Here is a 17,052-nt window from a genome sequence, read left to right as displayed (position 1 = left end):
TATCTACCTATTAGTAGGATTTGTTTGTTTGTTGGGGTTTTTTTTGTTTTTGTTTTTTTGCAATTCACAAAAAGTAGAATTATAACAGGATGAAGACCATAGTATTCACCAGTACATAAATGTTGCCCAAGGTGGTTCTGATTCAAACACCTACAGAGGTCCAATAGCATGGTCTCAGTAATTTCTATGATGACAGGGTTGGTGTGAGATTTGCATAATTCAACGACCTGCAAGGCATAAGGAGAATGATCAAAGAAAAAACATCTCCAAAAGTTGAAATTACTCAACTGAAAATCTCCCAGAATACAAATGCTGCGGGCCAAATGCATGGCGTTTAGTTAGCCACCCTCTCCTCTTGCTTGCTGCTCACTGAAAAAAATTACTTCAGTTTGGTATCGTTCATCTGCAAGTTAGTCACAAGTTCTGTAAGCGACAAATAACTGACTCCAGATGCAAGCTTGGATTTTTTGTTTGTTTGTTTTTGTTTTACGGCATATCAACCCTTTTCAGGTTTATTTAATGCCAAATCCAGTGATTTTGAAGAACAATTTTTTAATAGAGTATATTTGTTTTTTTAAGTCGGTTTCTATTTAATCCATAGTTGGGACCCTAACAGGTACTACCATTCCGGGTCAGAGTGGACCTGGGAGCAACGGCAATTAAAGGGTGGCTCCACACTCCCCAAAGCCCACAAGCTGGGGCCTCACCATCGGATATAGTTTAAGGTCATATCCAGGACCGCTTGGGGTTTTGTTTGTATAGATTAAGTATTATAATAAATTCTAATTACAAGAAAAATGTTGTTTTTGTACAATTATGAACAGGAGGAAAGGAAGATAAAAAATATATGCAATGTCTTCTTTCACTAGCAGTCTGCTAAATGGTAACTCAAACAGGACTTTTTTCAACAATCGATTTTCTATTCTCCCTTTATCAGACGGTCAGTAAACAGGAAGTGTGGTGCACTGCACTGCACCACACTTCCTGTTGCAGGTGCAGGACAGACCCAACCTTGATTCCGACCGGGATTCTCTACTCTCAATTCTCAACTTTCAATTGGTGAAAATCACTTCTGCGCTCCCTTTTATAGAGAGTGCTGTTTTACAATTTCTCATTGTGCAGAGGGAGACAACTCTCGTTTACGAAGAGATTCGTTCATTTTTTCATTTTATAATTTAGGACGCTCGATTCGACGATATTTTTTATTAAATCAAAACATTAAAAAAAAGAAAGCTGCGCCGAATTTTTTTTAAAGTATCAAAGTTGATAACATTAATAATACAAATGTAATCTTCACAGGACTATTAAGAGCATCATTTCTGTTTTTCATATAATTTACGACGCTAAAACCAACAAACTAACGTAACGTAAGCTTTTCTGGGACTCCTCGCTTAGCAAATATTTGCTTGAGAAAACTAATGACTTCCATGCTGGAGAATTCCCTGAGTCTGCAGATAAAGGGGTACTTACAGTAATAATCTATGATGAGGAGATAATTAGTTTCATTAAGGTTGAAAAAGTCAGTGGCTAGGATTTGCCACGGTCACACAGGAATCTCATGTGGCATGAGGGCCTCTGCAGTTCTTGGCATATGGCACATTGCTGTATAATTAGGTCAATGTCATTATTGATGCCACCTCAGAAAACATAGGTCTTGAATAAAATAAAATATGCATCAAGTGCGCTTGAATTCTAAATCACAACGTAATATTAAGAAAATAAACAAATATTTTACTTGTTTGAAATTTATCACAAATATATTTCAGAGGTATACTCCATCTCCAGTGTGCAGTTTTTTCTTTTCTTTTTTTTCCTTTTCTTCTTCTTCCTTGCCATGTTGTAAAGTTGGAGACAGAAGTCTGTAAAGAGCCGTGCGTTGTATCTAGTGGTTGTATTTTGAAATATTTTAACTGTACGTAGGCAACACGAGATACAACCGCTAGATACAACATGACATGTTAAAAACTAGATGTTGGCATTATTAATATTATAAGCTAGTTACAGTAAAAAAAAAAAAAAAAAGTCACCGCATTTTTAAAAGTTTCATTTTTGTTTTATTAAAGAGTTTCATTCTTTGTATTTCTTAAGGTTAAAGATTATTTTTTTTAAAAACCTTACCATAACATTTACTTTTTAATCAAAAAACATTTACTTTTTAATCAAAAAAAAAAAAAAATAGTCGTAAAAAACGTAGAAAAATGTTGCCGCAACTTCTTTTTTTAAATGTTTTCATCTAATGAAAATATTGTTGGTTCGTTAGTTTTAGCGTCGTAAAATACGTTTCGTATTATTAATGTTATCAGCTTTGTTACATTAAAACACATTCACTGCAGTTTTCGTATTTAATGTTTTGATTTGATTAAAAAAAATACTCTCGAATCGAGCGTCCTAAATTATGAGATGAAAAAAATGAACAAATTTCTTAGTAAACGAATGTTATCTCCCTATGCACAATCACAAATTTTAAAATGGCGCCTTTAATTCAATATCTAAAGACTTTACTAGTAATCTTTTAAATTTGCCGTTTAGTTGGACAAATATCCCCGAACCATGTAATCACTAAAAGAAGCTCTTTCGGTAGGTGTATCAAAAGCGGCCATTAAAAATGACGTGATAAGAAATTTAATAATTCAACTAACTATCTTTCGAAGCTTATAACTACTTGAAAAATGTAATTCAAACCCTAATTTTTTTTATCAATTAAAGGAGCGAAGACCAAATTTTAAAAAATAACAAGTTTAATGGCGAATTATGCAATATTTGTTTTTTTTTTTTAATCGGTTTTCTTTAAAAAAAAGATTTAAAGAAATCAATGTATTTTAACTTGCTTCGATAAAATATATGTATATATAAATGCCAAAAAATCACTTACCTATAAAAAAAATACTATTCAATGGGTAGTTCCATTCTTCATTGTTAAGAATTTATCCATATTTATATTTCAAATTCCATGTATTTTTTAAATAAAAGAATTTTTTTAAACAAGTATTTGAAAACCCCGCCATTATGCATAAGGATTATTACAGTGTTTAGCCAAATGCCAAACCGGTGATTCATTTTGTTTTGAACTACGGATGAACAGAAGGACGTAAAAACCACATGTTCACATTAGCCATCTAGCCTTGCGCGTGAAGAAATTTGTGTCTCCATAACTGAAACTAGTCACATTTTACTTATAAGTTTTTGCCTTTTAAAAAAAAAAAAAAAAAAAAAAAAAAACAGTCGAAGAAGTTTTTTTTTTTCTTTTCTCAAAGAAATACATGAGTTTTTGATTTAATATATTTTATTTCCACTTTATGGAGTGAATTTTTTTTTTAATATTTAAAAAAAAACAAAAAAGCATTGAATGAAATAGAAATAATTTTCATAATAAAACGAAACTTTCTGTGCAATATAAGAAGATTATAAGGTTTCATTAAAAAAAAAATCAACATGTTTTTAAAAAAAAAATGGTTTTAAACTTTGGAGTTTACAGGTAAATTTGCAAATAACTGGTTTTTTTTTAATTAGCTTATTTTATTTATTGATCTTTTATCTTCAATTTGTGATATATAAATTTGAGGTGAGAAAATTAATTATTTTCATTTTAATAGACATTTCAAAATGGGGGGGGATGAATTTTCAAAAAAAACCCTTGTCTAGAATATTATATTCAGTTCATTGGAAAGAGCATAAAATTTCACATTGAATCTGAAAATATCGTAAAAATTGAACCAATAGAAAAATTTTGATAGAGTTTTAAAGTGAAAAAAATTGGAAAAAATTAACTCGTAAAATTCAATTGATTTCATTACGTAAACAAAATGGCTGCATGAAGACGCGCAGGCACTTTGTAAACACTGTTGTTGTTTTTTTTAAATAAAAAAATAATATTTCTATCATTTTTTGAACGACTTTAATAGTTCATTTTGGAAGTATATTCCATAAAGAAAATAAACAACCCACTTTAAAAAGAGAAATGACGAGTTTTTTTTAATATTTTATTCGCAGTTTTTTGTTAGGGGTGTCAAAAATTCCCCCAAAACTCTGACACACCTACTCTTTCGGACAACACCGGTATATCAATTAATATAAACATAAGTTTGTTTACATGTATGAAATGAACAATATGAGTATATTAGAAATGTTTTACAAATTTTAAATAGGTAACATTTAATCACGTGAGAACTAATACTTCTTTTTAATGATTTTTTACTATGAATTTATTTAACTCCCAAATTTAGCTACACATGTCGGTTACGCCGCAGTGAAAATACTTTTTATTGTAAGTTTTTGTTTGTTTGTTTGTTTTTTCACGTGTAAAAAAAAATTTGGGTTTGTATTACTGTACAGATAGATTCGAAAAAGTTGTCAAAAAACAAATATATAACAAATAAATGTTATCAAAAGCAAGATAAGTTACTTTTCTCCCTAACTGGATAATTTTCTAGTGTTTTTATTTAATGTAACATGTTTATTCAGCTCGAAAAACATACAGTGTTCACCGATGTATTGGAAAATTTTAAATGGCGTCCAGACACGGTAAGTTTGGGAAAAGGGGTTATAAATAAAAAACTAAACAAAATACTGTTAGAAACTCGCTTAATATATGTTACCGTAAGGCTGACATATATTCGGTGGGTTTTTAACAGTATTTTTCATTTTTTTTTTAACTCCTTTTCCCAAACTTACCGTGCGAAAGAGAGTTGGGCGCCATTTTAAATTTTCCAATACATCGGTAAACACTGTATGTTTTTCGAGCTGAATAAACATATTACATTAAATAAAATACTAAAAACATATCCAGTTAGGCAGAAAAGTAACTTATCTTGCCTTTGATAACATTTATGTTGTATATTTATTTTTTTGACAACTTTTTTTTGTCGAATCTATGTGTACAGTAATACAAACCCCCTCCCCCCAATTTTTTCTTCTTCTCCTAGAAGTTAAGTTTAGGAAAACACAATCAAAAAGTAATCAGAAACCTACAAAAAAAAATTAAGCTGGGTTTCCAAATCAGTTCCCGCCATTAAATTGCACGTTTTGAAGTTATCTCCCTTTAGACTATTCGAAATGATGATAGTCGCCGCTCGTTTTAGCCATAAAGTTTGATTTTCTAATTTAAAAATAAAATTACCTGATCAATTTACTCAATTTTCGGAATATTTTATTGGGGGTAAATATGTTTTACTAAGTATTGTTAGAAAAAAATAATACTTTTTCAACTACTTTATTTAATGTATATTTTAATGTATAATATGTACTGACTGCGACGATTGGTAAGTTTTCTTAAACAAAAGATTCGAGTAATTGTAAGAAAAAAATATTTTTAACTACTTTAGTAAAATAGAATTACCTCCCTTAACCCAATAAGTTAAGATTCCGAGTTGCCATTTTTAGAATAACGATATTTTCTTTCCGTCACAGGAAAGTACATCGTATAGACTTTTTTTTTAAATATTTTATTTTTAAGGAGAAATTAAGGAGAATTGTTTTAAACTGCGCTAAAACACTAGAATGATCCGGAAATTAGATAAGTTTACGTTAAATTTAAATGCGAAAGAGATCCTTTTTTCTGAATTCTAAAGTAATTGTTGTTTTTCTTTCTTTCTTTTATTGTTTCTTTTTTTCAGCGAAGTTTTTCAGGGTAATCGCCTAAAAATGTTGAATCTCATGTTTTTTTTTTTTTTTTTTTTTTGAACAGGTGATTTAGTGGAGCGTATCAATCTACAATAATGCCAAATACAGTTTTGTTATAAAATATTCTATTATATTTAGACAATAAATAGGAATAAATTTTACGATTTGCTCGAAAGTAAGTTTTATTTTTTATTTATATTTTTACTGACTTATCTCCCTTGACCTTAATTTGCTGAGGAGTACAGATCTGTCCCCCCCCCCCCCCGCACAACAAAGACATGATGGAAATAATTATTTATAGTCGTATATTTCTCATCTTTTTACATTTCAATATTGATTCTCTTTTAAACTATTAAACTGCCTTTTTTTTTCTTTTTTTCTAAAGCTGATGGAAACAGAAACACGTAAGTAAAAATATAATCTTTATTTGTTTTGGAATTTTTAGATGAAGATTGGTAATTTGAATAATCATTATTCGGACTCACTTCTCATGTTGGATGTTATTCTCATAACGTTTTAGTCGATGTAATCCACGGCCTTCTTCAGGTGTCTTCTAAAAAAAAAGAAAGAAATTTCGAACTGAACTCTTTATTTAATCTATGGAGATGAAGGTATATTGTTCTCGTTCCATCAACCGACCGGCGTAACTCTTGCAGTTTAAGGAAACAAAAATATGAGGAAGAAAATGGGACACAAGTCGTGTTACACCGGTAGTAAGAATACCACTTGATTTGATAGTGAAATTGACGTCATTTTATAAATAAAATTAAATATTGAAATTAACAATATTAGAAAACAGAATATTTTTTAATGGTTTTTAATTAAATACAGGAATTAAAAAAAAAAAAAATGATTTTTAGCACTTCAGATTTGTTTTTATTGAATCACTCCCACGTAATTTTATAAATGAATGACAAACAAATAAAAAACAATGATTAGAAATGATAAAAAGAAACGATATTGAAATTGACAATATATATGTTGTTTTTTTTTAAATAAAGTAAAATAGTTCACTAAAAATAGGCAATCGAATTGTGTTACTTACTTATGACTTGAACTTTTTAAAAATTCTTTTACAATAATTATCTTTTTACTAATAATTATTAAGTACTTAGTAATTAAATTCTTTTAAAATAATTTCAATTTTTAAATGCTATCAATATTTTATATAGTAATAACGTCAATTTCACTATCCAATCAAGTGCGGTGTTACAGTGTTACTGTTTACACTGTAACACGACTTGTGTCCCATTTTCTTCTTCACATTTCTGTTTCCTTAAACTGCAAGAGGACCAACCTTAGTATCGCTCGTACTGAGGATGGAACCTGTCTGTCTCTCTCTCTCTCTCTCTCTCTCTCTCTCTCTCTCTCTCTCTCTCTCTCTAGTAGGTTTAAAGAATTCGAATGAATCTTTATATGGGGACATATTAAGGTATATGAAGCTCAACAGTATCGGCTGAGAACAACATAATAATTCAAGACCTTCATATTTCTTCACCCCCATGTTTACAAAGTTTTTTTTTTTCAAGCTGTATTTTTTAAAATAAGTAAATTGAACAAAAAAAAAAAAAAATTGAAAACGCTATTTTTTTTTTTTCGTTCACTTATTTAAAAAAATATACAATCTGAAAAGTAAAACGAAAAAAAAAATTGTTTCAATTTACAGGTGACAGTTCTGCACAAAACGCCTTTGTAAACACGAGATAAAAAAAAACAAACTTGAAGATACCCCCCTCCTTCTGTGAAGTCTTTAGATCTAAGAGAGATGACAAAAATTATGAGCAAAATGAAGTATCTGTTCTGATACCACACTTCAGTTTTTGTGTCCTCTGTAAGTAAAGGAGAAATCCTTCTAGACTGACGGAGTTCTTGTTTCTGTCCCAATCTAGAATATCTAGAATGAGCTGGATTTCCCTCACATTAAAAATCGACCTTACGTCTAATTTTGACCTCGTAGGGAGGGAAATAAATAGCGACAACTGTTTTTTGGGGTTTGTATTACTGTACACATAGATTCGAAAAAGTTGTCAAAAAACAAATATATAACAAATAAATGTTATCAAAGGCAAGATAAGTTACTTTTCTACCAAACTGGATATATTTTTCGTGTTTTTAATCAATGTAACATGTTTATGCAGCTCGAAAACCATACAGTGTTTACCGATTTATTGGAAAATTCAAGATGGCGTCTGACTCTCTATTTAACACGGTAAGTTGTGGAAAAGGTATTATAAATAAAATACTAGACAAAATACTATTAAAAACCCGCTCAATATATGTTACTGTGACATAGGTCAACATATATTCGGCGGGTTTTTAATAGTATTTTGTCTCGTTTTTTTTTTTTTATTTATAACACCTTTTCCACAACTTACCGTGTTAAAGAGAGTCAGGCGCCATCTTGAATTTTCCAATACATCGGTAAACACTGTATGGTTTTCGAGCTGAATAAACATGTTACATTGATTAAAAACACGAAAAATATATCCAGTTTGGTAGAAAAGTAACTTATCTTGCCTTTGATGACATTTATTTGTTATATATTTATTTTTTGACAACTTTTTCGAATCTATGTGTACAGTAATACAAACCCGCCATTTTTAACAGAGAGAGGGGAGGGTGTTTTGTAATTTTTCTGTACTTTCACCAAACAATTTAAAAGATATCGTAAAACTTGAAATTACTATTCAACAAAAAAATACCACTGTAGCATAATGTCCGCGATGTCCTTTATATTGTCTGATATTCTTATTTTTGGTTTTCCACATCCTCTTTTGCCAGGGGTTGTACCAAAGAACAGATTTTTTGTTAGGCCGTTTACGTTTTCTATTTGGTGTCTAATCTTTTTGTTAACAAAGAAACTTTCTTTCAATAAAAATTTGTATCATCTCAGATACGATTGTACACATATTCGTTGTTAATGCTGAATTATTGGAGCCTAAGTAAATGATTTTTCCATGACCTTTATATATAGCTCTGGCAAATTCGTTTCTTCTACTATTGAGCTGACTTTATTTTGATCATTTAATCTATACAAAATAAAGGTAAGCTCGCTATTTATCTGTCAAAGTTGTTGTTTTCCCTCCAGTTCTAGAAATATATATATATATATATAGTATTCCACATACAGTACGGTTTCGCTGTTTCACAGCTCATCAGTGTGGCTAGACGAGCAATTACCTCAAGCCAGGATCGAAACTCGATCGCCCAAACGACAGTCGGAGCTTCTAACCATTGTGTTATTCAGCTGCTGCTATAAGGGTGATGAATTAACAATGTTTTGTCATTGTCCAAAGTACCTAAGCTCAATTTGTTTACACAAAGAGCATCGCTTCATATGCTAATGGTAATTTGTATATCACTTTCCAATATGCTCAACCTAAGATAGGGAGCATTATAGTCATCCACATACAGTAACAAAATTTATTTTTTGACAAAAAAGTACAAATAATTATTCAAGTTTTTCCTTAATCAATTGATTTTCAATGAATAGCTCATCTCACCAGAGAAAATGCTATTAGCAAAATATGTGAGTAATTATAAATTTTGTAATTAGCACATGAATTGAAAATTAAAATTGAAGTGATAGTGTAAAAAGTATATTGTATAGTTGAAATAATGAAAATCCAGGAACAGTTGTAAAATCCAATAAATACTGGTATAATCCGGAATGAATTGCGTTTTTTTTTAATAGCATATTATAAGCTGGAAGATAAGATCCAAATCATGTATGTTTGGTAATCTATTATTTTCAATGTGATAGAATTCTTTGAGATCCTGGATATGACCTAAAACTATATCCGATGGTGAGGCCCCAGCTTGCGGGCTTTGGGGAGTGTTCAGCAACCCCTTAATTGCCATTGCTCCCAGGTCCACTCTGACCCTGAGTGGTAGTACCTGTTAGGGTCCCAACTATGGGTTAAATAGTAACTGACTTGAAAACAATAACAAAACATTCTACTAAAAATATTTTCTCCAAAATCACTAGATTCGGCATTAAATAACCTGGAAAGGGTTGGTATGCCGTAAAACAAAAAATAATCAAAAACAACCAAAGAATTCTTTAAAATGTCCTTTAGATAACGCGATATTTGTGCAGGAAAAATGCTGGAGAGAATTAACTAGAAAGCAGTTTTTTATGTATTTTTTGCCAACAACTTTCTTAGTAGCTGATTTATATTGAATTAATATATATTTTTTTCCTATATTGAAATTTTAAAAGGTGAATTATAATATAATGTTGGATAAACTAAAAAAGGAAGAAAATTCTCAAATGCTCTCATCAGCTTTAATTTAGAAATCAGTATTTTTGACAACCTTCATGAGCATATTATTTTTTGTAAACATTACGATTTAGGGCTGTCATCATTTTAACGCATGTCTGTTTTCTTTAAACATTTAAAATAAATTAGATATAAAACATTTAATAGAGAAAGAATTAGTCTACATCAAATTTTACATTATATTAAATATTACAAATTTGGAGTTATGTTAAATAATACATTTTTAAAAGGGTTGCTTCATGATTATTAATATATATGTTCTTGATAATATACTAAATATTATGAATTATAAAATTAGAAGAGGATTAAAAAAAGTAGTGAAGGTTTCTTTAAATGAGGACTTATCAAGACATTTAAAGCTCAATAGGTACGGTGGAGCTTAAGACAAGACAAAGACATATGTTGGTACACATAGGTTTATTTGTCGATGGAATAAGAAAAAGCTATAATTGGGGAGGTTATATGCTCTTTATACCAAGGTATTTTGAAGCCTAATGCTTCTCATCAGAAGAAGGGCTAGGTTACAAACATTTCAATGTTACATCTAGCTAAGGGGATAATTGGGGGGGGGGGATATTAAGGTATCTGTCCTAAATCTATATGTCTACAAAAGTGAGAATGTGTGTGTGAGGACACTTCTCAACCTATATACTCAACATATTTTTTATCTACAGACTTGAAGCTTATGGAGTATGCAGACATATGGAAATCTTTTTAATCGATTTTCATCCGGAAAAAAAGAACTGCTAAGGGGGTCAAAATTGAAAAATTGGTATGTAGGGGTGATCGGATTTCTATCTATTTGTCAACTGTTTCACGAATGTGCATGTGTGAATGGTATCCATGGCAAATTACTTATGTTAAGAATAAGCAGGTTTGAAAACACCATTTAAAGATCATGTCAAGCTGATCTAATGGTTATTGTATTTGATTCACTGTCTTTAGGTTTTAGCTTGATCTCGGCTTGATTATCTTTTTTTTTCTTACAAAAAGTGAACTGTTTATAAAAAGCATAATATTTGCATGCACATATATAAATATATGCAAGGTGTGTGTTTGGTGTGATATAAGGTTCAATCCTTACTACAGACAATAATAGATAAAACTAAACTAAAAATTAACACTTCTACCAAGTTAAGGCTGGTAATCGTGAATTTAAAGGGTCCAGTTCTGTAAGATTAACTGTCATTTAGAACTGATCGTTACTGATCATTTTTATTCGCTGTTTCCACAGGTCATGGCTAACAGAATAACAATCTACTACCATTAATTTAAAAATTTTATATAGATTCGTAAAATTTGTCATAAAGACATAAATTTGCAAATTCAAAATGATATATCTGAACGAAGGTCAAAAATAACAACCAAGATGAGAATAATAGTTTGAATAATAAAAAAACATTGCAAATTACCAATCCTTATCTGTAAAATTCTGAAAACTTAATTTTATATTAATGAATCACAAAAATAAAATTTTAAATTAATTTAATATAATTTCTCTTTCCAGGTGCTGAAAAACTAAAAAAAATATTCCGTCATAAAAAAATTTGGCAGCATGAAATGAACATTTAAATACATCTTTTCAAACAAGATTTCATAGCACCTGTTATGGATTATCAAGCATTTTAATGGATCAAACCCAGAGAATAAAAAAAAGTTGTGAAAAACCAACATGAACTAAAATTTACAATTCAACTAGACACAGTGTATTTATTCTAACAAAACACACATACCGTTAATATATATATATATATATATATATATATATATATATATATATATATATATATATATATAAAGGGTTTAGTTCGATATTCTGTATAGATTCTAAAGTTCAACATAAAAATCAGTTATTAAGATGCAGTTAAATCATTTTAGCTTGGAATTTTTGTTTGCAGATTTTAAAATCATTATATTCAATTCAAAACAAGTTTTTAAACCAAAACCTGACAGAGTTGTTTGGTAGAGACCGTTCTGCACACACACACACACACACACACAAAAGAGACAGATTCGGTTGGCCATTGAGTTGCAGCCATTTGTTTACTTTCAAAGGTTTAATAAGAAACAATAATTAATCAATAATGTATTCTTCATTGTTGTTTTCGGCTTCTTCCCAAGATTTAATAAGATTTTCAATTGGCAAAAACCCAAAGGTATAAAGAATAGAAAAAGTGTTCATTTATTTTAACTTGATATTCCATTTGAATAAAAAAATTAACTTAAATTATATAAAATATATAAAATAATTTCAAAATAGAATTCTCAAATAAAAAACAAAACAAAAACACCATAGCTTCCACGATATAAAACAACGTTGGGAATCATATCAGCAACCAAAATATTAAAAATAACAAAGATTTTCATGGCAGGTGCTCGATTGAGCTTCAAACTATGAAATGTTTAAAAAATATATCAACAGTGAAATAAGGGGAAATTTAATTTTGAAAACACATTAAAAACTAAATTAAAATTTTGTTTAATTTTCTAACATACTTATAAAGTACAAACTATTTTGTACTTTCTCAGTGCAAATATTAATTCTAGTCCAAACTTTGAAACCTAGAAAAACATATTAGCAGTAAAATGGAGGGAATGGATTTAAATTTGAAAATACGTTAAAATGCATGAATAAAAAGATTTTAAACAGCAAAACTAGAAACCAAATTCCAAATTAAAAAATAATGCAGAATAAAAGGGAAAAAATGGAAATAAAGAAAACAGAAAAGATAAAAGTGAAATCACATTTCTGTGATGTTTGTAGTTTTGCCTCGATGACAAGCTGGGACCTGAAAGCTCACAAACGTGTACACACTGGTGAGAAACCATACCCCTGTGATATCTGTGGATATGCATTCTCAAAAAGCTCATCGTTAAAAAGACATTATCGAATACACACTGGGGAAAAACCTTACTTGTGTCAAGTATGCGGAGCCGAATTTGCACAGAATTACAAGCTGAAAGAACATGTCTTAACACACAGTGGAGAGAAGCCCTATTTCTGTGATATCTGTAAACGTGCATTTAATCACAGCTCGCATTTCAAGAAGCATGATGATGGCAAAAAACAGACATGTGACATTTGTGGCTATGTTTGCTACGATGCCTCGTATTTCAAGACGCACTTGCGAACTCATAGTGGAGAGAAACCATTTGCCTGCGACGCTTGCGGATTTGCATTTTCACAAAAGTCAGCATTGCAAAGGCACAAGAAAACGCACGGTGGAGAAAAGCCGTACTCGTGCCAGCTTTGCAGCTATGCCTCCTTACGATCATCAAGTTTAAAACGACACATACAGACACACACGGGGGAGAAGCTATTTGCGTGCGACATTTGTGACTATGCCGGTTTGGACAGCTCCAAATTACGGATACACAAACGTGTGCACACGGGAGAGAAACCGTATTCTTGTGATATTTGTGGATATTCGTGTTCGGTCAGTTCGAACCTGAAAACACACATCCGAACACATACGGGTGAGAAACCATTCACATGTGATATTTGCGATTATTCATGCAAACAAAGCTCACATTTAAAATCCCACAAACTGATTCACGCTGGCAATTAGTAATGAATTGTCTCAGTAATGACAACAAGTGCAGGTCTTGCCACACAGAAGTAGAGAGTGTGAGTCATCTGAGATTCGACTATAAGATTCTGCTGGGGGATGGCTACTCAACTATAGATATGCTATAAAGTTTATGAACTGAGTGGTCTCAGCAATAGAGGCAAACTATAAAGGAAGGCTCTATAGACTGGTTAAAAAGAGGATCGCTCCACTAGGATCAGGAGACGATTAAAATGATGGCCAAGATCAAGGCTTGGTGACCAATCCCTTTAAGAAGAGTGGTCTCAGCAATGACAACAGTGCAGGTTCTGCCACACAGAAGTAGAGAGTGTGAGCCATTTGACATACGATTGTAAGGATCTACTGGGGATGGCTACTTATTAATAAATATATTATGTATTTGTAGGTATGTATGCCTCTGTTCAGTCTTGAAAGACAATGGATACTCTCTGTAAGACTACCTACACATATTATTGTGAAGCAAGGGTTTCACAATCCCAAAACACACCTCTTCTGAATCGGCATTACTTGAGTTCAGTGGCAAGGAGAAGTGCTAGATGACTGGAAACAATGCCAAGATAAGCAGAGAGCACATACAGCACCTGGAATTCCCAAATGGTCACCCATTTTAGTACTGACCAGGCTCAATGTTGCTTACCTTTGGTGATCTAATGAGAACTGGTGTGTCAGTATGATTATGCCATATATGCTGTTTTATATGCGATAGAAGCTCACAAACTGATTTATGCTGGTAATTAGTAATGAATGTTCTCAGCATTAGAGACAAACTATAGATAAAGAATGCTTTATAGACTGGCTCAAAGGAGGATCGCTCCACTATGATCCGAAGACTATAATGGCTGACAAGATCCAAGCTTCATGACAAATACCTTCAAGAAGATGAATGGTCTCAGCAATGACAAGTGCAGGTTCTGCCACACAGAAGTAGAGAGTGTGAGCCACCTGATATTCAGTTGACATAAGGTTCTATTTGGGGTTGGCCAGTATATAATGTGACACAATCGAGTGTGTAAATATCTCTTCTGGATAATAATTATAGGAGCAATCAAACTTGGGAAGAATTTCAAAAATTTCCTAATGAATATACACAGTAAACCAAGTGTAAGAGAGATGCAAACAATTGCACTTGAAGGGACGGTTGGAATCTTTAAAAGATCTCGTGGTTGAAATGTTTAAGATAGTAGATGAATATCTGGTATCTAGTAAGATGCCACAACCCCCCGATAGCACAAAATGATGAGAAAACTAAAAAGAAATGCAATTTACTTGAGATATTTTTTACTATGCATCCAAACAAAGCCGACATGTAAAATTTCACAAACCGATTCATGCTGGAAATTAGCAGTAATTTTCTGGTGGTTATTATGTATGACCTATTTATATTCATTTCCAATAAAACGATATCATTGCTTTGTATTTTAAACATAACATCGTCATCATTATAATATTTTGTTTTACTTGCTGGCGTGTATTGAGTGATTTTTGAAATTGACTTCCAAACTAATCTATTTCTGACCAGAGTTTTACTGATCATCTATCTTTTCCTTGGGGTTCACCTATCAACTCACCTATCTCAACTGTTTTACATTTACTCATCTATAAAGTTGTATGAATTTATTCTGCTTGATAAAACCAATGGTCTCCTGTTCTGCTCACATCTCATTTCATCTTCCTCTGAGGTCAGCATATCTAACTTGTTTCTTTCAGACTCACATTTAGCATCAATCATATTTCTCTGCATGCAACACATACTATCAACTCTCGGTGGCCATGTGTCACTTCCATACATTATCACACTGCATACGCATGGCTGATAGTAATGCACTGTTTCGTAATGGCAAAAGTTTTCTGAACTTACCTTATCCAGTCCTAACTCTCGCAATTATACCAGCTGCTCTCTAAACTCAAATGATATTGTACCATTTTAATGAACCCAAAACATTGTAGATGAAAGTCTCACAAAATAAAAAACAGGAAAAGAAAAGGAAAGAAATACTACTCAGCATTTTTCTTTTCTAACAAGGCATTTATTCTTGGTATTTCCAACAATGCACTTCCTCTTGTTTTAAGCAGTTCACTTCTCGTACCGACATGTCTTTCTAAGATGCTCTTATCACCCACGTGTCGCCCGCTGTTATTTTCCAGCCATGTCTTGAACATGTGCTTCCCCCCTTGCTTCTCCGACTGCATGTGACTTTTCGTCTCTGCTGTGACGTCACTCCTTGCCCATTCTTCTTTGCCCACATGTGTCTTTTTATCTCTGCTCTTTCTTTCCCCTTGCTGTGACGTCACATTACACACTGGTTTAATCATTTGCATATATGTATTATGGGGCTGCTGCTGCTGCTACCAGCATCAGTGGCTTTGTTACAATATCATCAGGGCAATAAAATGTTTGGACGATTTCAATAGCTTCGCCATCCAGACATACTCTCTCCACATCTGAGTTCTCACCCATCTGCATTGTCTTACAGTCTTGCACACAAACTAGTCATCATCTCTCAACCTTCCTGAAATTTTTGTTGCACCTTGTGCTTATGATTACCACAAAAAAATTGAGTTTCTCCCAACTCCGGATCAACAAACTGAACAGCTAAACTTTCCTCTTTCTGGTGGAATTGCATAACTATAACCACACATCAACCACCAGATTTGCACCGTTTTTCTTCGGGCCATTCCATAACAAGATCGTTCAGGTTGTTTGTCTATGTCTGTTGAAAATCACAAGACTTTTTTCGATTCAGGTTTGCTCAGAAGCTCTATGAGAATTCAATGTAACACCTCATAATCATTTCTTCTGACAGACGGCACTGCATGCATGGCAGGAATACTATAGATGCCAACTTTTATTTAAAATAACCCTAATGTTTCAGTTCTGTGCTTCTATTTTTGCATTTTAATATGAAACTAGTTTCATCGTTTATTTGAATCGTTTTTAGTTTAATTATTAGTATTATTATGATGTGAAAAGCATTGGAAGATAATGCATGCCGTCGCTCAAAATAGCAAAATACAAATAAGATTTTTTTTTTGTTTGTCTAAAACGTGAATGTCAAACAGGAAAATCTACCAAACTTACATGGAATGCAATCACCCACCTAAGAAGCTGTGCAAAACTTCAATCTTTCCTCCTCCAGAAATAAACTTAATCTGTCTGCAATTATGATATTTAATATTAACCTACGACAAAATCTCCAAAAGATTTGTATCTCGATCAAGGAATGCACACTTATGCAAATTCAAATTATGACGTCACTTTCACTTTCTTGTATCCTTACTTCTGTTCTCACGACTTTTGATTCCTATTCATTGATTTCTTTTCTATAACCTTTCTTATCCTTCCAGAAGTCCAATATCTAAGGAATCATTTATCCTCTGATTTCAATAGGACCATTAATGCTCAATTTCAGTCGATTAATATGAAAATAATAATCAAATTGTCAATTCGATTAAAAATAATGCAGATAACAAATCAGTGGAAGTTTCTTTCACTTTTCTCCTTTCTGACTTTTTTTTTATTTTCAAATTAATAAATACAACAGATTTCAAACATTAAAAAA

The 17,052-nt window shown here is 31.8% G+C and overlaps 1 protein-coding gene and 1 pseudogene across 1 annotated transcript in view; one reads left to right on the top strand and one right to left on the bottom strand.

Moving 5' to 3' along the window:
* The window catches only part of LOC145242773 (uncharacterized), a 74,611-nt gene extending 57,559 nt beyond the window's left edge, over nt 1-17,052 (top strand). Inside the window, exon 4 of the mRNA XM_080105911.1 lies at nt 12,581-17,052. Coding sequence (XP_079962037.1) covers nt 12,581-13,471 — 891 coding nt within the window. The 3' untranslated portion in view covers nt 13,472-17,052. The remainder of the gene's footprint in view (nt 1-12,580) is intronic.
* Nucleotides 14,062-14,179, bottom strand: LOC145243342 (5S ribosomal RNA; annotated as a pseudogene).

The sequence above is a fragment of the Euprymna scolopes genome, chromosome 21 (assembly GCF_053919585.1).
Source record: "Euprymna scolopes isolate OS-2025 chromosome 21, ASM5391958v1, whole genome shotgun sequence".
NCBI classification, from domain to species: Eukaryota; Metazoa; Mollusca; class Cephalopoda; order Sepiida; family Sepiolidae; genus Euprymna; species Euprymna scolopes.
This window is presented reverse-complemented; position numbering and strand designations above follow the sequence as displayed.